This window comes from Squalius cephalus, assembly GCF_949319135.1.
Source record: "Squalius cephalus genome assembly, chromosome: 20".
In the NCBI taxonomy this organism is placed as follows: Eukaryota; Metazoa; Chordata; class Actinopteri; order Cypriniformes; family Leuciscidae; genus Squalius; species Squalius cephalus.
Window position 1 is genome coordinate 3093185 of NC_137141.1, and position 22034 is coordinate 3115218.

Here is a 22034-nt window from a genome sequence, read left to right on the forward strand (position 1 = left end):
AAATGCAATATCTTAGGTGTTTCTTCTGTGATCTTTATCTTCTGTGATCTCTGACATAATCAGTGGGTCCTTATACGTTTGCATTCATTCCTTTTTTAAACCACAAATTAAAAATGGAAAATGTTGTTTTATTTTAACAATGATTAATAAATATACCAGCTAATTTCTCTTAAACAATATTATTTAATAATTAAAAAATAATATAAATTATATTGTTAGATATAACAATATAATTATATTGTTGTATTGCATGTAGACTTTTCCAGAAGTGAGAAAAGTAATGAAAAAATTTGTAAGCAACTGTTTTCATGTCAATATACATATTTACATTAAATAAAAAAATCTATGAATTTTTTTAATTAAATCAAAATTCTATGAATTTAGACATAGCCTATACATACTGTAGTGGATGAGCTTGATCACTTTTCCTCTTTTAATGACAGCAAGGAGTGTTGTAGATGCACAATAATTCATCTTTATTCTAAACTGCACATCTTATGTTATGAGAACATACTTTTTAGTGAGAACAATGGTCAATATTCCACACTTATTTCGATATTAAGGTGGATACTGCTAGATTCGGTGGTCAAATGGTCCATTGTCCGGTATCAATGAATACAAGGACCAATGATAATAGCTTACTGTACAACCACAGCTGCATAGAAGTGCTATTGATGTGTGAAGGCATCTCCACAACATTATGAATAATGCTACTGTCTTTGAAAATGGTAAGATTTGCACATTTCCTTTTTAAAACACTTTGTGATACGCCAGCCCGTTCTCATCCCAAGTCGTCATATACTGACGCTTTCAAAATTTCTTCAATATCCGACGCACAAAGCACCCTTTAGCGTCCATATGAGACGCATAACCCTACCACAGACCTAAACCTACCCATAACCGAAGCGTCTCATATTGACGCTAAGGGTGCTTTGTGCGTCGGATATTGACGAACTTTCGAAAGCGTCAGTTATATGACGCCTAAACCTACCCATAACCGAAGCGTCTCATATGGACGCTAAAGGGTGCTTTGTGCGTCGGATATTGAAGAATGTTTGAAAGTGACGATTTGGGGATGAGAATGCGTTTTGCAGCCGCCGCAGAGTCAGACAATTACAGTATATTCACACTGCAATATATAGGCTTATTCGTTTTTACACTAAAATAGCTAACACCTTATCATAAAACTTCATAAAGTTACTTTAATTTGAATTGTTTAAAACAGTCAAAATATTTTTTGGCCAGCGGAAATGAATGAGATCAACTCTATTCTAATATACAGTGCCTTGCGAAATTATTCATACCCCTTCATTTTTTTTCCACATTTTGTTTTGTTGCAGCCTTATGTTAAACTGCTTTAAATTACTTTTTTTTTCCATATCAATCTACGTCTCAAACACCATAATGACAAAGCACAAAACAGGTTTGTAACAACTTTGCAAATTTATTAGAAATAAAAAACTGAAAAGATCCCGCTGCATAAGTATGTAAAAAGTACCCTTTTCTGGGACACTGGAAATTTATCTCAGGAGCATCCATATTGCTTCTCGATGTTCCTACACTTGGAGTGAAGTTAAACTGTGGCAAATTCATTTGAATGAGTCTGATTTAGAAAGGCACACACCTCTCAGAAAAGGTCTAACAGCTGAAAATGCATATCAGAGCAAAAACCAAGATAACTGCCTGTAGAGCTCAGTGACAGACTTGCGTTAAGGCAATGATCTAGGGAAGAGTTCAGAAACAAATCTGCTGCATTGAAGGTTGACAGAAGCATTATCCATAATGGAAGACGATTGGAACAACTAGGACTCTAGAAAATGTCCAAGCTGACAGAGCTGACAGTGCACACACCTGAAGGCTCCAGACACTCAAACTGCCTGAACATCTGCTTTTATAGTGGTGCTCACTTCCTGGTCATCCGTTAATTCCTATGTTAACAGTGTCCTAACTTTGTCACACGTCTTTTGGTTTTATTTTTGATAAATAAATAATGACACGGTGTGATATGTTGTGGTAGTATTCATCTGGGGTTTTAATTTCCAAATTTGAAGACCTGCAAATAGTAGGCCTTTTTTTTTTTTTTTCTAATACAGAAGTGGTGACCCAAACAGCCTGCTTACAAACTTTCTTCAAATTATCTTCCCTTGTGTCGGGCAGAACAAATAAATTCATACAAGTTTGGAACTACTCGAGGGAGAGTAAATGATGACAGAATTTTCATTTTTAGGTAACTATTCCTTTAAGTCAGTCCCAGACTAAAATGCATGTTTGAGCCGTCTCAACTGAAAATATCTTGCATCTTAAAATACGTCAGTGTCATAGTTCTATATCAAGATACAGTAATGTTTCATTCTTGTAAAAGTTGCCTAAATATCTTAATTTAACTAAGGCCTAGTCCTGGCTTAAGCTCAGTAACGTCTATGAAACCGGGCCTAAGCATTTTCACATTAAGTGCTTTTAAGAGAGTTCCACATGGCTGCAGGGGATGTTGGGTTCAGTATAGTGACAGTATTTGGCTTGTGTATCCGACTGTTTTACAGGAGCAGGAGGGTACAGTCATACCCCTGGTTTCACAGACAGGGCTTAAGACTAGTCCTAGACTAAAATGTAAGTCTGAGCTGTTTCCACTGAAATAAACTTGCACTGACTGATCTTAAAAATATATCAGTGCCTTTTTAGTTTTAAGATGCACATCGGTAATGTTTTTTTCTAAGCATGTTTATAAAAATTACTTAAATGTCCTAATTGATCTATGGTCTAATCCTGGCTTAGTCTAAGCCCTGTCTGTGAAACCGGGCCATTGTGTTATTGAGGTGTTCTGCAGGGCCCATGTCATTAAATATAAAAACAATATTTTGTGTCCATAAAATGTATAGTTTAAATTGATTTAAATCTATTTAAATTTTGGTATTCAGCATAACATTTAAAAATACAAATTTGAATAAAAATAAAATCCAACTTTTTTTTCCAATTTTGAAAAAGGAATGTATGCAAAAGATCACAGATCTCATTGCCTTGTTTTGGATCAGGCATAAAACATAATCAGAGCTGGGCAGTATTTCAAATACATTTATTTGAAATGCAAATTTCTATTTTGTTTTTAAATGCTTTTGCGTGTAAATAGGCCTATATTTAATCTTGGTATTTACATGTATTTTAAATATGCTTCAACTTGTAATTTGTAGCTTTTAAGTATCTTTAGAAAAATGTCATTTGTATTTAAATACATTTAATCTTTTTTATTTTGACAATACAAAAATAGTAAGTTTAAATGTATTTAAATTAAAATAAGTTATTTAAAAACAAAATAGTATTTTGTATTTTAAATACATATATTTGAAATGCTACTAATCCCTGAACATAATCAACTTGCCAATGTAAGGGTGTAAACAAAAGAGCACCGACGACAGAGCGTCAGTAGCCTAGCTGCCTGATGGAAATCTCCAGAAGTGTGTGTTCACCGGACATAGCCAGTCCCCATCGCGACCACCCCTCCCCCTCTCGTCTGCGATCGCGCGGCAGCCATCTTTATTCATAACTAGCTGAAGTGCGCGGAATCAATTACCAGCCATTTTGAGACGACGACGACGCGGACAACATCTACGGACGCATCATGGACAAATTAAGGTAAGACTTGTAATAGAAAAATTAATATCATGGTAAATTTGAATTCTGTTTATAGTCGTACTATGATGAGGTAGATCATTAAACAGAGTAAAGTACTGCTTCTAATTAAGGTGTCATTAGGCAATTAGCCGGGCCAAGGTTATAACTAACAAGCGTGTTGGTTTGTGGTAATTTACGTTCGGATTTGCATGATTATTCGGTAAAATAATAGTTTTAGGCAGCAATGTACCGTGGTAAAGTTAGTTTGATGTTTGACATTCATTAGACATTCGGTTTCATACCAATTAAACTGTTTGCGGCCTTTATGTTTTTAGCTCAAATTTAGTAAGATGGACATAACGTTAAATATATGTCCTTTATGTTGCACAAGGCTTAATTAAAAATAAATAAATAAATTAACCTTAATTATTAATTTATAATAATTTTACACTTTTTAATGTATGAAATAGCCTAATATAACTTCACTAGCACCTTTTGAGATAAAGGTATCAAATCAACTGTAAAAATCTCTAAATATTATCTCCTGTCATGCACAAGGCTTATTTGTTCAGAAAATCCCTTTATTGTTTTTATACAGTACTGAAACTATTTTTGATGTTTAATATAGGCTACGTTACCCACTTAAATTCATTAAACTCTGACACCGTTTGAGATAAAGGTATCAAATAACTGTAAAAATCTCTAAATATTATCACCTGTCATGCACAAGACTTGTTTTTTTTTTCAGAATCCTTTATTGTTTTTATATACAGTACTGAAACTGTATTTTTGATGTTTAATATTCTGTACCCACTTAATTTCATTAAACTCTGACACAGTTTGAAATAAAGGTTTCAAAACAACAATTCAAATGAAATAAAATAAAATAAAAATATAATACAACAATAAGAAAGGTAAAAATTGCAATTACAAAATATGATTACAAATATACTAATATGGAATTTTCACTTTATTGCTACATTCAGGCCAAAATTGGTGAATTTATTGGATTTAAATGGGTTACATGTATGTGAAGAGCTGAGATGCAAAAGCTTCTAAGTGTTCTATTTTTTTTTTTTATTAATTTAAATTACATTTATTTATTAGGCTCCTACACTCTCACATAAAAGGTACAGAGCTGTCACTGAGGCATACCTTTATGTATAAAAGTAACAAAAAAAAAAGTACAAACATTATTTTATAATTTATCAACTGTAAAAATTACTTTATATTTTAAGTGGGCACAGTATGTTAAATATCAAAAATACAGATTCAGAACTGTATATAAAAACAAAGGAATATTCTGAAAAAAAAAAAAAAAACAAGCTTTGTGCATGACAGGGGATAATATTTAGAGCTTTTTACAGTTGATTTGATACCTTTATCTCAAAAGGAGCTGTCTGTTGTTTAATTAATTCATATTATTTTATACATTAAAAGTTGTAAAATTATTATAAAACCCATAAAGTGCTAATTCCAAAAACAGAGTCTTGTGCATTTACAGGGAAGTTTTTCTGAACATTTTAGTATTGGTTTTATAGTATAATATCATGTAGTTTAATTGTTTAATTAAGTTAGATGGTTAATTCTTTTTTTTTTTCTTTTTTTTTTTTTTTTGAAATTAAGCCTTGTGCAACATAAAGGACATATATTTATGTCCATCTGACTAAATTTGAGCTAAAAACATAAAGGCCGCAAACAGTTTAATTGGTATGAAACCGAATGTCTAATGAATGTCAAACATCAAGCTAACTTTACCGCGGTCATGTACCGAGTACATAAATGTTAGTGCAGTCTGACCGTACTGTAATAGGTCTATTTGAAAAGATTAACCTGAAGGCACATCTGTGCGTATGTGCACATGTGGCCTAATTGTGAGTTAATGAGGTGTACAGTATGTGTTAACGATTTTATTTTGCCTTTGGCACAGACCAGATAAACCCAACCGAAGCAACAGCAGGTTTGAGCGTCGCATCACGAGACTGAGAAAGCATCATGATGAGTGTGCCAGGAGACAAACAGCTAGACAGAAGGTGATTTTAATTGATTAATCTTATTTTTAATTTACCTACTTTTACATTTCATGTATGGAAGTAGCCTAAATCATTGGACACATTAGTCTGTATAATATTGCGGTTAAGTTGTTCACGTCGTATTGTTAAGAAATTTTGTTCATATGTAAAATATTTTGTTTTTGATTATATGAACATATGTACAAAACTATTGTCGACATAGCTTTAAGACAGACAATTAAATATCAAATAAAATCATATATCACGTCCACTATACACTTCTTAAAGCATGTGAAGCTGCAAAGTGAAACTAAATTATTTGTATGATTACAGTTGTGCTTTCAATTCTTATTTCAGGCAAAAGAAACATCAAGTGTTTGTCCCACCATGCCCTCCCAGGCCCCAGACGATCAGGTCCCATCTCCCCTCAAGCAGGACATACTTAACTTACAACAGATGTGTGAAACAGGATCCTTGGTAAAACACTTATTTATGTATTTTTTAATTCAAAGTTATCGTAAGAATTTGACAACTGACTATTTCTGTTAACCTGAACAGGCGGATTCAAAGGAAAATCCAGACAGTTCTGTGTCTTCAGATGTTCCCAAGCTCCTAGCCAAACAATCACTGTTTACAAAGAAATCAGTGGTAAGTGTTCATTTCATAATGCCCCTTTTCCGCTCCTGCTGGAGATGACACCACCGATACACACCGTAAAGCAAACATCAGTTTGGTTGCGCTTTATCTGACAGTGGCCTGTGATACAGGAAACTCAATTAAATTAACATTTGTTTTTCTTTTAATATAAAACATTACGTAGTATATGTTTAATATGAAACCTTAGTTTCATTACATTCAGGGGTGCAAACAGCGCGCTTTTCGGCGCCTCCCGCTTTTTTCACGTCAGTTTGGGTGACTTGTGTGAATCGTGCAGATCCGAAGAGTTTTTTTTAAGGGGGGGGGATTTAACCAACAGTAATTCTGGATTGCGTCCACCAACAAGTAAATAGGAAATAAGCGAATCAGAATTTGCATCACATTTCTCTCTGCGTGGCGTGGAGTGTCCGTTTTTATGTCGGCTCTCATGTTAACTGGTTAGAGCTTGTGTTAGAGCACAATGCCTGCGTGACACACACACTTCTCGAGCCGCGCCGAAACCGTGTGCTAGAAATAGAACCGCAACCGACGCCTATTTTTCACGCGACACGCAAGAGTGTTGGAAGTTTTCAGACAAAATAGAAGGCGCAAATACATATTAATAAATTACATTTTGATGCTTGAAAGTCTCTCGGTTTTGACAAATGCATATATAATTGTAATTTAAAAAATAGGCCTAATTATCGATTTTCAAATATTGCCCGTCAGCCTATTTTGCCGTCAATACTGCCGACGTTGTCTTTGCTGTATCAGGATATATTATGTTTAACATCCAAATGTAGATGGTCTGTCGGCGCACAGAGCCACGCAGTCGCAGACAGCACGTGAAGTTCGTGAACACCGAATTCCCTTTTCTTTCTTATCTATTTGTGTTTGAACAGACATGTGTGCACGAAAAAATAAGCCAGTGTCCGTCTCAACGAGTTTCCCCGTAAACGCAGTCAAAATAAAACGGATGCGTGTCATTACCATAGACTGGTCATTACCGGTATTAGATACGTGCATTCGTCTTAAAGGGACAGCACCCAATATACCTGCAGCTGTTTGTGTCACCAAAGTTAATCAAACAACAAAAGAGAAAGAGAAAAATCACGTTTTGTCAAAAGATAAACTGTATTAATACTTAATACAGTTAATTTACCTGAAAAACATTTCTCGTGTATTTGTGTTTTATTGTATTTATATTTGTATTTTGTTTATTAGTTTCTATGCAGATGCACTAGGCCTACCCTACACAATTACCCCAATCATCCTAGAATTATTAATTCTTTACAAAAAGAGCTATTCAAATCATCAGGTGAAATTATTTTCAGGAAGTAGCAGTAAAGCAAGAAGAAGAAGTGCAAGAAGTTTTTCTAAATTTCATTTGACTCTATGTGCCTATAGGGGTGGGTTGGGGATGGTGGCAATGTAGTATCAATGGATATTTGCCGCGGGACGAGGGCTTCGATTACCTCTGTCTTTTTTGACCATACATGTGTTTGCACCCCTGTACATTAGTGTTGTTAATTTGTAACTTGCTCTTATTCAATATTTAAAATTCAATATCATAAAGACAACTGTTGAACTGAACTAAAAATCATTCCATTGCAATTCTCTCTTCAACAAATCAATTTATTTATTGATTCTGAGCTTGGTTTTAAAAACTGAGTTAGCTTTAGAAAACACTTGTATTCTGCTTGCTTTTAATTCCTTACGCACATGCGTCACTCAAACCATTTAAAAAAATAAATAAATACAATGTAATGCTTTATAAACACAAATTTATGTTGTGTAACGTGCATGTTTATTTACATTGAGAAGGGCATGCTACAGAGTACAGAATTTATGAAAAGTCACAAAAGTCTATGAAAAAAAAAAGCAAACCTTTAAATAAATTGAGCTTACTTAATCACAGACTACTGTAAGATAAAGCACAACCAAACTAATGTGTTTATGGTGCTTGTTGTCTCTGGCAAAGATGGGGCTTGAATAGACAATATTGTAAGATATCACAGTCAATAAAATATGTTTTACATATCACACAGCCATACATCGCAGTACTTGCTTTTTTGTTATATTTATTGATTTTTAATTTGTTGCAATTCAACTTGACTAGCAGTTATGTTTTTATGTCCTATCCCTTTTATATTGTTTAATTTTCCTCTAAAGCAAAAGCAGCAATACTTAAGATACAGTTTTCTTGCAACAAGTTAAGAATGAGTAATATCAGTGAAGTGGGTAAAAAAGTGGGTGTCCCCACATGTAAACTTAGTCAGAGATGGAACATTGCTGTATAAAAATATATTTGATTATATGTATGTTTGTCCAGGACACGGACAGTGATGCAGATACAGTGATACTAGAAGTGCCCAGTTCTTCTGTTTCACCAAGAGCCTGTGATATCCCAGAGTTAAAGAGGAGTGACAGCACATTTGTAAGTTTCTTATCTAACATGCGTGTGCTGATCATTTTGTCTTAAGTTTACATTTAGTCTACAGTATCAGTTGTATTGCTGAGGTTGTTAATGGTCTCATTTATTATCATGTCTATGAGCATTTATATGCATAAGGTCCTTTTTGTCAAAGCTTAAACATAACATTAAGTACATGGCAATTTCAAAGAATAAAGAGTTTAATTTGAAGAGTTAAGTTACTTGAAGTAACTTACTACTTAGAGATGAATTAGTAAAGTAGTTTTTTTTTCAGTTGTTTTAATGTTTCTTTATTGCAAAGTGGAATTTTTGGATTAATAATAGGAATTTCTCCATTTATAATACTGGGGAGTAGGTTTTTGGTACCAGTTTTCTCAAGGTACACAGGGCGAGTTTATATTCAGTCTTTGGTGTTTATTAAGCTTATAATTGTTAACCTTTTAATAAATCCATAAACTAGATGAGGTAACATAAACGTGCAACTGAAACAATATTGTGTGAATTTATGCTTATTAATACTTATTATAAATTTGGTATTTACAGCTTACAAAGAGCTCACTAAACCTCAGATCCACTTCAGATGAAAGCAGCATTGACAGCGGAGACGAATATGTCCCTAATTCAGAGACAGATTCAGAAGAATATGAGAGTCTTTCTGACAATATTGATAATGCAGACAAAGAATGTTCTCAACTTGGAGATAAGGAGACAACGGCTAATCTAGACAGTAACAGCGGTAGTGAGGTTTCAGTGATGAAATTAAAAAAGACTGCATATGGCCAAAGAATGTACAACAAAAAGCAGTATTGCTTTTACTGCTCCAAACCATTCTGTAAAATGGCAAGACACTTGGCCCAAGTTCATAAGAACGAAGTGGATGTAGCAAAAGCTCTTTCTTACCCAAAGGGGTCTAAAGAAAGGAGGATCAATCTGGACCTTTTGAGGAACAAAGGGAACCGTGCACACAACACAGATGTTCTTAAATCTGGTAAAGGAGTGTTGGTGCCCCGTCAACAATCCAGTGCGAAACAAGTTAATGTGAAGGACTACATGCACTGTTTAAACTGCCAAGGGCTGTTCAGGAGAAAAGCACTTTGGAGGCATATGTCAAGGTGCAACTTGGCCAGGAAGTGCCAGGTCACAAAACCAGGTAAATCCAGAGTTCAGGCACTCTGTGCTTATGCTGAGCCTGTTCCTGAAGGAGTAGCAAAAAAACTATGGAAGCTGATCAGTGACATGAAGCAAGATGAAGTAACATGTGCTGTTAAAAGTGATACGTGCATCATCAAATTTGGAGAACACCTGTGTAACAAGATGGGCAACGACAAAACCAAGCACGAATACATTAGAACTAAAATGCGCGAGGCTGGTAGGCTGTTGGTCAGTGCGAGGAAAATGGGAAAGCTGCAGAGTATAAAAGACTTTTTCATACCTGCAAACTTCCATCACGTTATCAAGGCCGTTAAAGAGACATCAGGATTCAGAGATGAAGATGAGGTCTTTGGAATTCCATCTTTGGCGTTAAAACTGGGGCACAACCTAAAGAAAATGTCCGATATTGCAGAATGTGAAGCAATGATCGCAGGAGATGAAAACGATGTAAAAAATGTCAAAATGTTTCAGCACATGTATTCGACAAAATGGAATGAATTGGTGTCTGCCTCAGCCTTGAAGACGCTTAACGAAGCAAAGTGGAACTCTCCTGAACTTCTCCCTTTTACAGAGGATGTTAAAAAAATGCACATGTATCTCAGCAATCAAACTGAACTATACAAAGAAAACCTCAAACTTGAAAAAAGTCAGAAGAACTGGACAAAGCTTGCCCAAGTAACTCTGTGTGATGTAATTGTGTTTAATCGAAGGAGAGCAGGAGAAGTTTCGAAAATGAGGCTGAATTCATATCTTCTCCGAAACACATCTGATTTACATTCAGATGTCGCTGATGCTTTATCTGCAGTTGAGCAGAAGCTCTGTCAACATTTCCAGCGCGTCGAAATAAGAGGCAAGCGTGACAGAAAGGTGCCAATACTCCTGACCCCAAGTATGCTGGATTCCATGGAGCTACTTGTGAAGAGTCGTCAAGCCTGTGGCGTACTGGATGAAAATTTCTTTTTTTTCGCCATACCCATGACTGAGACATCATACTACAAAGGCACAGATTGCATCAGAAAGGTTGCCCATCAGTGTGGAGCCAAACATCCAAAGACTTTATCATCCACAAAGCTGCGAAAACACATTGCAACACTCTCTAAAGTCCTGAATCTGAAAGATACTGAGTTGGACCAATTAGCGGATTTCATGGGACATGATATAAGGATCCATAGAAAGTTTTACCGGTTACCTGAAGGAACGTTACAACTTGCAAAGATCAGCAAGGTGCTGATGGCCCTTGAACAGGGAAGAGTATCGGAATTCAAGGGGAAAAACCTTGATGAAATGAACATTGATCCTAATGGTAAGAAAACATGACATTGTTGCTCCTACACATTTTATATTGCCACTGTTTAGTTCCATTACAAAGAAGCATGGAAACAAATGCTTTTCTACATTATTTTCTTTTTTGCAGAGAAAGTGAATGTAGAAACTGAAGCTTCTGAAAGTGAGGATGAAGAAAGTGAGAGTGAAATGCCACCGCCAAAAAAGCGCCATCAGTCCTCTTTAACATCCATAGGTAAGGTCATCTGTGATTTGATGTGAATTCCTTCATTTACCACAAGTGACATATTACGTTTGTGTTTTGGTTGGGTTTAATAATAAGTATTTAGATTTTGCTATTTGTATTATAAAGTATCTGTGGCTGTCCCTGATATGCTTATGTGACCTAAAACAGGTCTGCAGTCACCTGACTCACAAAGCAGGTAAGGAACTTGGTGTAATTCTCACCAAAGCTGTGCCACTGAATGTTTAATGGTCACACCTCTAAACATGGTTTCATTCAGTTCACTGTATGCCTCCTAGAACAGTCTTGTTCCACCACTAATGGTTAATTTCTGCTGCATCCTGTCTAGGGTTGGGTATCGTTTGAATTTTATCGATTCCGAATCTACTTATCGATTTCCAGTTTAGTAAAAAAACAACCACAAAAGTCAAACATTAATATATCACACATGTTTATTTTCAGTGCTTGCTTGCAACATATTATTTTATTACAGGGGTTCTCAACTTTTTATACCAGGGGCCCCCCTTCTTTTCAGGTAAATTTTGCAAGGCCCCCTATGCCTGACATTTCCTCTAAAGGTGTTTATTTTTTAACCTTTTTTATTAACTAAAACATTTGTTTTGCCTTTTTATTTTTCTCCTGCATGTTATAAAAAAAAAATCAAACAGACTTTAAATTAAAGCTATACTTTTGAATTTAAAAGAAAACCCTCTGCTCTAACTTTTTAACATGTATATCCATACACAGATTTTAAGCACCTAAATTATTTAATTCAGACATTCTTCACAACTTCATAGTACTCTTTCTTAAGTGACTGAATATCTACTGTTTGTATTTATTATAAAATAAACAATGAAAAATACAGTAAATACATTATAAATCTGTTTATGATATGTGCATAAACACCACTGACCCTTACAAGATCCACCTCTATGGGTGAGCATCCATTATAAAATGCGATTTATCTTGTAGACTGATGTTTGCATTACCACATAAGGTCCTGGCAGATCACTAGATGAAAAAATGCACCCAGGAATCGAAACGAGGAATCGAAATTTTATTTTTATAATAAGTATCCGATTCTTTATCTTAAGTATCCGATTTCAGAATCGGAATCGATTTTCGATTCCCAACCCTAATCCTGTCTCCCACCCACTTCTCACTGGTCACCTCTGCTCTACACTGGGCTCTGGACAGAGCTATGTGTGGACAGACTGTCCTCTATTCACCAAACCTGCTCACTCAACCAGCCTCACCCATGGGTGATTGGCACCATCTGAAAGTAGTAATTGCTGTTTTTTTTTTCTTGACTGAAAAAAAGGGCAACCGTTAGTAACTAGTTCCCTGCTCATCACTTCCATCATTTGCTCACTGATTTGTGCCCATCCTACTGCATGTCCTCTGGACCCCATTCTTACTAGCCATAACTTTTACCATTGTGACAACAATCACACGTGATGTTTCACTTTTTTCTGGAACATTTCCTACAGCATTCAAGCAGGCTTTGGCAACTCCCCTGCTCAAAACCTTTCCTTAGTTCTTTTAAAGTTGAGAAGATAATGTCGGGGGTCACTATCCCATTGTCTGATGCTAATAATGGTGTAAAGTTCTTAAGTCTTATTTTCTTCCCTTCAGAGAAATCTTCAGTTGGCAGCAAGTCTTCGAGTCATCAGGCCCCTTCATTATCTACAGGTAAAGTCAAACCTTTTCTTTTGGAACCTTTTCTTTTCAATAATGATGATTAATAATCATCATTATTGAAGCTTTTGTTTACAGTGTAGCAAAATTTTGAAATGGTTATTTGTTTTATCTTCCAGAAGAATGTTCCTTCTCGGCAAAGGAGAGAGAGAGTCCTTCAAGTTCAGGTAAAGAGTTAGGACTGCACTGCTAACTTGCTCTGCTCTCTGATTGGTTAGACAGCCCAGTCTGTTGTGATTGGTTATCCACACAAATGAGTTCTAGGGTGCTTTTCATTTCTTATTTTTGCATCCTCGTTCCCTTTCCTTGCTTCCTTTCCTCGCGAGAGAAGGATTTAAGGAAAGGAAATGAGGACGGAGGAATCAAAGGAGGAATATTGGAATATTCTTGACCACTCAAGCGTCACTTCAAAGCGTCATCAGCTGCGCTAATGGGATCTGCCCATATGTTGTTAAAGTTAGTTATTTAAGGCATTCATAATAATTATTAACAAAGCAAGATGCACAGTTTAAATATATGACATTATTTACACTGCAAAGGGAAAATATAAAGGTAAATTACTATATCTGAAGGGGGAGGAGTGTGTCACGTTTAGTCGATAAAACACTTCCGCATAGGATAGACCCACGTATCCTCGCTCAAGACTCCTCAGGAAGCCTCCTCACTCCTCGATCCTCGCGGTGCAATTAGAGAATTGAGATGTCCTACAAGATGGCTGAACTCGATTGGTTTCTGGGTCATAGGATGGAGAACGGAGGACCGAGGAAACGAGGAATGATATTGACAAGCACCCATAGTGTCTGGGGCTTTAAGGTTTTGTGGGATGTCCATGCAGAACGTAGGCAGACATTATGCGAATTTGTTACCTTGTGGCCTCTGAACTTTGCGAAATAGGATTCAGTCTAAAAACGACTTAAACAGAGTCAACTTTTTCTTTATTGATGATGTGTGGTCAGTATACATTCACATACAGCTACATTACACATTTTCAAAAATCTGTGATGGAGATTGTTTTAAAGTGCTCCTGTTAATCTAGTTAAATGTACAATTTTCTTGTTATTAACCTATGTCTTGGTGACCTAGCTAGGAGCTACATTGTACAGAAAGTAAAATCTCATCGGTCTCAAGAGTAATGTCTGGTACTCCTCTACTTGGTATTGAATGCAGATGTTCTAGTGTACATTACCTCTGTTTTTTACTCTACACTCAGCCTTTTAAGGTAAGGTGAAACACTGTCTCTTGAAAGTTGAGGTAAAATTACTGTCATTTTTAGGTGTGTCAAGATGCCCAAAAAGAAAGTGGACAGAAGAGGAGGTGAAGGCAGTCGAGAACAAATTATTGGACTGCATCACATCTGGCAGGGTACCGGGGAAAAGGCAGTGTGAAGACTGCATCAGGTCAGCGCCGGTATTACTCAAACACAGAACCTGGGAATCAGTCAAGTTCTATATCAAGAACCGAATCACAGCATTCAAGAGGGAATGTGAGAAAAGAAAAAATAAATAATCATGTCTCAGGTCAGTTTTTCTTGTTCAGGAAAGTCAAGCACTAAGTGCTAAAAGATTTTTTGCTGTTTTTGTTCGAGAAATTTTTGCACTTGTATTTGTACAGTGAGATCTCTTTAAAGTTTTTGCATTTGGACTTCTCTTCTCTTCTCTTCTCTTCTCTTCTCTTCTCTTCTCTTCTCTTCTCTTCTCTTCTCCTGAAAAAAAAATTGTTATAAGGAAAATTGAGTTTAACCTGAAGAGTATATTTGAAAAACATAACTGTTTTTGACAACTTTCAAAAATCATGTAACCCAACAAAAATAACCCAACTATAGTTTGACACATTAATTGGAATGCACAATGAAAAAAAATCCATTGTGCATTACAATTAATGTGTCAAACTATAGTTGGGTTATTCTGACTAGGTTAAAGAAATAGTTAACTAACACCACAACATGATTTTTGAAAAAAAAAAAAAAAAAAAGGAATAATTTGTTTTTGCAAAAACTTTATTGTCGGTTTAGACAAAAGAACTTTAGTCAAATGTGTTCAATATTTCTACTGTTCAACTGCTGCACAAAGCCAAAATGTTTGTCAAATAAGAGAAATGACAAATAAAGTTTAGTCAGAACTACTTTTGTCAAAGAACAATTTATTTGAATGCAATTGATTTGGATTTGAATGTATTTGCAATACGGATGTGATTAGTGGTAGCTAGGTTTGCCTACTGCAGAAACGAAAAATATGGAACAGTTGTGCTTATATTCAAGATTAAGGTCCAAGGAAAAGAATATGCAACTCAAATGTTATTTCTTTCTCTCTTTCTCCATTTTACAACATTAGTGAAAGATGGCTTACCTTATTAATCGCGTCCAACGTAGATTGCATGTTTTCTTGCACGGCTGGATGTTGTACTCAAGAAAAATAATCACATTGTTTGTATTTGCCAAAACTGATTTCCTAAAATGAATACAGGCAGAATTGGTCTTAGCGCAAACATCGCTTACAGTGAGGTGGGAGCGAGAAGTTGTCAGTGGATTATACAGCCTTCCTCAAACAGTTATGATAACAATTCTGATTTTGATAAAGTATTCTGCATGAGGGTGGCTGTGACTGCATTATGACAGGTGTAGTGATCAGCACTGCTGCAGTTTTATCAGTCACTGGTTAGCAGTCAAGGGAGGGCACATACAGGACACAAATTAAGCCCAAAATACGGGATATCCCGGTTAGTACGGACTGGTTGGCAACCTTAGTGGTAGCTGGGAGCACCTGTTGATCTGTATGATGTTAATTTAAGAAGTTTGGGGTGAGGTCCCCATTGGTAACCTTTTAAACACACACAGTGATGTCATTAATTAGCATATGAAAACATTACGTCACAGGTCCCCTCCAGGACCTTCTACCTGACGGGGTCCCCAGCAGTTGGTAAAATTTCAGGTCAGTCTTCTGGGGCTCAGCCTCAAGATTACAAGTGATAGCTGCTATAACAGTTGTAAATGGAGTGTGGATCAGTTTCTGCCTTGTCTATAGACCACTCAGAAAGGGTGGTTCCCACCAGGCTGCATGTAGTCATGTGTCCCCACCCAGTAGCAAAAACAAGTATGTGTGTGTGTGTGTGTGTGTGTGTGTGTGTGTGTGTGTGTGATGGGTAAGTTTAGTGTAAGGGGAGAGAATATACAGTTTGTACAGTATAAAACCATTACGTCTATGGAGTGTGTGTGTGTGTGTGTGTGTGTGTGTGTGTGTGTGTGTGTGTGTGTGTGTGTGATGGATAGGTTTAGGGGTCGGGTTAGTTTGTGTGTGTGTGTGTGTGTGTGTGTGTGTGTGTGTGTGTGTGTGTGTGTGTGTGTGTGTGTGTGTGTGTGTCTGTGTGTGTGTGTCTGTGTGTATGTGTCTGTGTGTATGTGTGTCTGTGTGTGTGTGTGTGTGTGTGTGTGTTGGGTAGGTTTAGGGGTCGGGTTAGTGTGTGTGTGTGTGTGTGTGTGTGTGTGTGTGTGTGTGTGTGTGTGTGTGTGTGTGTGTGTGATGGATAGGTTTAGGGGTCGGGTTAGTGTGTGTGTGTGTGTGTGTGTGTGTGTGTGTGTGTGTGTGATGGGTAAGTTTAGTGTAAGGGGAGAGAATATACAGTTTGTACAGTATAAAACCATTACGTCTATGGAGTGTGTGTGTGTGTGTGTGTGTGTGTGTGTGTGTGTGTGTGTGTGTGTGTGTGTGTGTGAGATGGGTAGGTTAGTGTAAGGGGAGAGAATATACAGTTTGTACAGTATCACGTGTATATGAGTCCTCACACAGATAGTGAACCAGACGTGCCTCATTTGCTGTAATGTAACAGTGCCGATGTCTAGTTTCGGCCAATGAAAACCCTCACGGCTCAACCACTAGTGCTGTCTGTGTTAATGACACCAAACACCAAAACTGCTAATCCCATAATAACACGCAGGTCATTAGAAAGTCTTTCATGGACAGTAAGCGCGTCGGACCCTCTTCACACCAAGAAGCGGCTGAAAGGAAGTTTATCTCATTTGGGAAAGTGAAAGGAACGCGTTCTTATCTGTCAATAAACAGTAATTAGATTTGGTGGCCGATAACGTCGATTGCTTTCTAATCTAGCTGTCAGCTGGGATGTGTATAATTAAAAATCCTGATTGATAAAGGGGTCCGAGGCTGCCCACCGTACCTCCTCCAGACGCGTGCATGTACTCAGATCCACACATGATGATGGCCTGAGGAGGAAGAGCAGCGAACAGCTTTTATTGATCAGCGATATCTGCTATCAGAGGCGCTGGAGGACCTTCATCCAACAGCAGACAAATCACACTTTATTGCACCTGCTTTGGACTTCATCTTCATTGCTGTCCACTGAAGTTCATTTATTCACCCTCATTCATGTTATTTCTTTCTTCAGTGAAACACATTTTGGCCAAGCCATGCTTTTTCATTCAATAAACTGGTGATTTTTACTGCCAGTTGTAATAGTATCATAACAGTAAGTCAATATGACAGAATGCTCTACTGTAAGTCATCTGATACTTTGTGTGACGAACAGACTGAAAAAAATAGGCAACATTTCTCATTTTAGTTTAGATGGTTGAAGTACTAAAACCAAATACGTTAAAGAAAAAAAAAACTTAATAAAAACTACAAAGACGCATAAAAAATTTAAATAAACTAATAAAAAATTACAAAAACACAACAGGATTACTAAACCTTAATTAAAATGAAAATGAAAACAGGAAATATAAAATAAAAATGCAAAATATTAACAAAAACTATCATAATAAGTCATTGCTACTTAACGAACACTGGCAAGAGTGACACAGCAAGTTGGAAAAGAATATTTTGAATAAACTGTTTTTTTAAAGGTCTGTAAGACATTTTTAACGGAACTAAAACTGATCAAAACTAACAATTAAAAATAGCCATGGTCAGATTCTTCGTATAGACAATTCAAAGTAATTTGAGACAAGAAGCCAGAAGCTGTCCCAAAAGCAACAGGAAGACAGAGGGGGGAACTTAAATGTAAAAAAGAGTTGTATTCATTAAACTCTCAGACAAATAGTCAGAAATCCAGAAAGTGTGAAAGCACACAATATAGACACAACATACATATACAAAAGAAATTACACACGTGAGCAAGACACTGCAACTCAAAACAACACAAAGACATCTCCGTTAAGAAAACAACATTATGCATGGCAGAGGAAAATATCATTTTATAGAGACTGATGGAAAGAGCAGAGAGACAGACAGAGAGAGAGAGAGAGAGAGAGAGAGAGAGAGAGAGAGAGAGAGAGAGAGAGAGAGAGAGACTAGAGTCTGTGAGAGTGTGACCTTCACTGTCTCGCTCTGCTCACCAAACCAAAGTTGACCCACTGGCATGAATGATGGCTGTGCACTTTTTTACCTCAAACACAAACACACACACACACACACACACACACACACACACACACACACACACAAGACACACACACACACACACACACACACACACAAAGACACACACACACGGGGACTCTCCATATGTCACATTCTTGTCTTGTTCTGTTTAGTTTAGTTTTCATAGTTATTATTACTTGTCATGGTTCCTGATTAGTTTCACACCTGTTCCCTGTTTGGTTGATAATCTTCATCCTGTGTCACAAATCTTTATTGTGGATCTCGCTACACACAACCACTTGTTACAGACCACAAGACCCAGAAAGGATTTAAAACGGCAAAAAAGGAATTAAAATATGCATATCCTTTCAAATATATCTAGCAAAATATGCTAGAGCAGGGTGATCGCTGCCTCGAGGATCACACAAGGGATCTTCTCGATCTGGCATGCCTCACTCAGTATCCCGACCGCTCGCTCAGCATATTTTTTAACGCCAGCTTCAATAAGCAGTTGATGGCATGCCTGCCTGTAGAAGGTCCTCGAGGGAGCTTCGCAGAGTTTGTGGAGTAGATGCTGGTGAAGTGTGACCTGCCATACACCGTCTGCCTCGCTGATGAGGACAAGACCAGCCCTACTCCAAACTCAGAGCCCAGCCAGCCTTCAGCCATGCCCGCTGCGGAGCATAAGCCAGAGCCCATCGCAGACTCAGAGCCCAAGCCCGAGCCACCACGAATATCAAGCCAGAGTGTTTGCCAGAGGCCAATTTCGTCCCGGAGCCCAAGGACATCTCAGAGTGTGAACAGGACCATTAGCTGGCAACAGCATCCGTCAAAGAGGGCATATTGGTGGAGTTTGAGGGAATGAATTGGAGCCCTGCCCATACTCCCGTTGCTGAGGGCTTATTAGTGGAGCACTAGGGGATGAATTGGAGCTCCGCCCACACTCCTGTCGCTGTGGATACAAGTCGTCTTAATATCCGCTGGTTCAGCCCAGTTCCAAGTCATCTTAATCTCTGCTGGTTTAGCCCAATTCCATGTCGTCTTCATCGTCACTGTTTTAAGCCCAGTTCCATGTCATCCTCATCTCTGCTGGTTCAGCCCAGTTCCAAGTCGTCTTTATCTCTGCTGGTTTAGCCCAATTCCAAGTCATCCTCTGCATCACTGGTATAAGCCCAGTTCCAAGTCGTCTTCGTAGCCGCTGGTTATGCCCAGTCTGAAGTCTTTGTCGCCCAGCTCCAAGTCTCCTGCAGCTCCAAGTCTCCTCAGGCTTCGCCAGGGCTCCCTCATCCCTCATCCCTCAGGCTCCGCCAGGGCTCCCTCACCCCTCAGGCTCTGCCAGGGCTCCCTCACCCCTCAGGCTCCGCCAGGGCTCCCTCACCCCTCAGGCTCCGCCAGGGCTCCCTCACCCCTCAGGCTCCGCCAGGGCTCCCTCACCCCTCAGGCTTCGCCAGGGCTCCTTCGTCCCTCAGGCTTCGCCAGGGCTCCCTCGTCCCTCAGGCTCTGCCAGGGCTCCCTCGTCCCTCAGGCTCTGCCAGGGCTCCCTCGTCCCTCAGGCTCTGCCAGGGCTCCCTCACCCCTCAGGCTCTGCCAGGGCTCCCTCGTCCCTCAGGCTCCGCCAGGGCTCCCTCGTCCCTCAGGCTCCGCCAGGGCTCCCTCGTCCCTCAGGCTCCGCCAGGGCTCCCTCGTCCCTCAGGCTCCGCCAGGGCTCCCTCGTCCCTCAGGCTCCGCCAGGGCTCCCTCGTCCCTCAGGCTCCGCCAGGGCTCCCTCACCCCTCAGGCTCTGCCAGGGCTCCCTCACCCCTCAGGCTCTGCCAGGGCTCCCTCACCCCTCAGGCTCCGCCAGGGCTCCCTCGTCCCTCAGGCTTCGCCAGGGCTCCCTCACCCCTCAGGCTCCGCCAGGGCTCCCTCGTCCCTCAGGCTCCGCCAGGGCTCCCTCGTCCCTCAGGCTCCGCCAGGGCTCCCTCGTCCCTCAGGCTCTGCCAGGGCTCCCTCGTCCCTCAGGCTCTGCCAGGGCTCCCTCGTCCCTCAGGCTCTGCCAGGGCTCCCTCACCCCTCAGGCTCTGCCAGGGCTCCCTCGTCCCTCAGGCTCCGCCAGGGCTCCCTCACCCCTCAGGCTTCGCCAGGGCTCCCTCGTCCCTCAGGCTCTGCCAGGGCTCCCTCACCCCTCAGGCTCTGCCAGGGCTCCCTCGTCCCTCAGGCTCTGCCAGGGCTCCCTCACCCCTCAGGCTCTGCCAGGGCTCCCTCACCCCTCAGGCTCCGCCAGGGCTCCCTCACCCCTCAGGCTCCGCCAGGGCTCCCTCATCCCTCATCCATTCTTCTCTCCATTCTCTTCTTCCATTGTCCTCACTCAGACCGTCTCCACCTTGGTCTGCCAAGCCCATATCTCCAGCTTCCTGTGGCTCCACCTTGGCCCTCCAGGCCTTTAGCATCACCCTGGGTCTACATCTCTTCTGCTCCGCCTGGGTCCCCTCTGGTCACATCTCCACCTCAGGCAGTCAAGCTCCTGGCTCTATCTCCATAAGTTCTGCCATGGGCCTTCATCCTGACTCGGCTGTGATTCATCTTATGACTCCTCCCATCTCCGCCCTGGCTCCTCCCACTATCATCTCCTCCTTGGCATTCATTTTGGTCAGCCTCTCCTCAACTTAGTCCTATCATGGTCCTCGCCTTCCTCCTGAACCCCCTCCCTGCCACCTCTTTTGGACTTGATTGCAGCACGAGGATGCGCTCTCTGCACCAATCTAGTGCTGTATTTCTTATTCACCGACCAGCCGTTGCCTCTGCTGGTATATCACTGCATCATGCATATTTAAATTTAGGTCACTGTTATTCTATTCATCAAAAAACACACCTCCTTACTATGTAAATGAGGCTCATTTTAGAATGCAATGTATCAGCTGTATTTGCCTGCCACAATAAACACTGCAATATTAACAAGTTTCATTTAAAATGATGTTTGCACATTTTCCAGTCATCATGGAAACAGTTATAGTGCAATCACATTAGCTAAATGTAATGGGGAAAAGAAGCGATGTATGAAACTCAGCTCAGACAGGAGTTACTTTCAAACCAAGAAGCTTTCTGTGAGTCAGCATGGCAGATTTGCATGACCAACCTTGCGTCCGAAATCAAATACTTCCCTACTATATCAAATTAGAAAAAAAGTATGGCAAAAGAGTAGTATGCCCGAATACATAGTATTCAAAAAAACAGTAGGCGAAAAGTCCCCGGATGACTTACTACTTCCGGCGAGATTCTGAAGTGTGCATTCGATGGACACTTTAATATCCCATGAGGCCACGGGAGAGGATTTATGAATGGCAGTGAAGCGACACAACTGACACTGGTAAGTCATGTGACAGTAAAAACATGGCGGATGTAGTACATCCGAATTTCATTTACTTCCCATATTTCCGTGAAGTAAATTCAAATTCAAATGCAGTACGAACCGTATGTGACTTCGGACACAGCGCAACTGAAGCTGATGCAAAATTTACATGTGGAAATCTTTTACCGACACAAGTATTTCCCAAATGCATTTCTATTAAAATTATTGCATTTCACCCACTAAAACTCACAGAACAACACTAAATGTGTTGATGATGATCAAATTGATGGAG

The 22034-nt window shown here is 39.3% G+C and overlaps 2 protein-coding genes across 3 annotated transcripts in view; one reads left to right on the forward strand and one right to left on the reverse strand.

The window, feature by feature from the left end:
- The window catches only part of esrrb (estrogen-related receptor beta), a 128326-nt gene that overhangs the window by 86715 nt on the left and 19577 nt on the right, over nucleotides 1-22034 (reverse strand). The gene's annotated exons all lie outside the window — the stretch shown is intronic.
- LOC307148654 (uncharacterized protein) lies at nucleotides 409-15397 on the forward strand. 2 transcript variants are annotated; one of them, XM_079854327.1, is made up of 11 exons: nucleotides 409-3627; nucleotides 5537-5639; nucleotides 5976-6095; nucleotides 6177-6266; nucleotides 8587-8691; nucleotides 9232-11143; nucleotides 11255-11359; nucleotides 11519-11546; nucleotides 12983-13039; nucleotides 13165-13212; nucleotides 14319-15397. In XM_079854327.1, the coding sequence occupies exons 1-11, from the start codon at nucleotides 3614-3616 to the stop codon at nucleotides 14428-14430; spliced, it is 2694 nt and encodes an 897-aa protein (XP_079710453.1). In that variant the 5' UTR covers nucleotides 409-3613; the 3' UTR covers nucleotides 14431-15397. The 2 variants fall into 2 exon arrangements, with proteins under 2 accessions (XP_079710453.1, XP_079710452.1); XM_079854326.1 differs by lacking the exon at nucleotides 11519-11546 and having other exon boundaries at nucleotides 411-3627; nucleotides 14319-14607.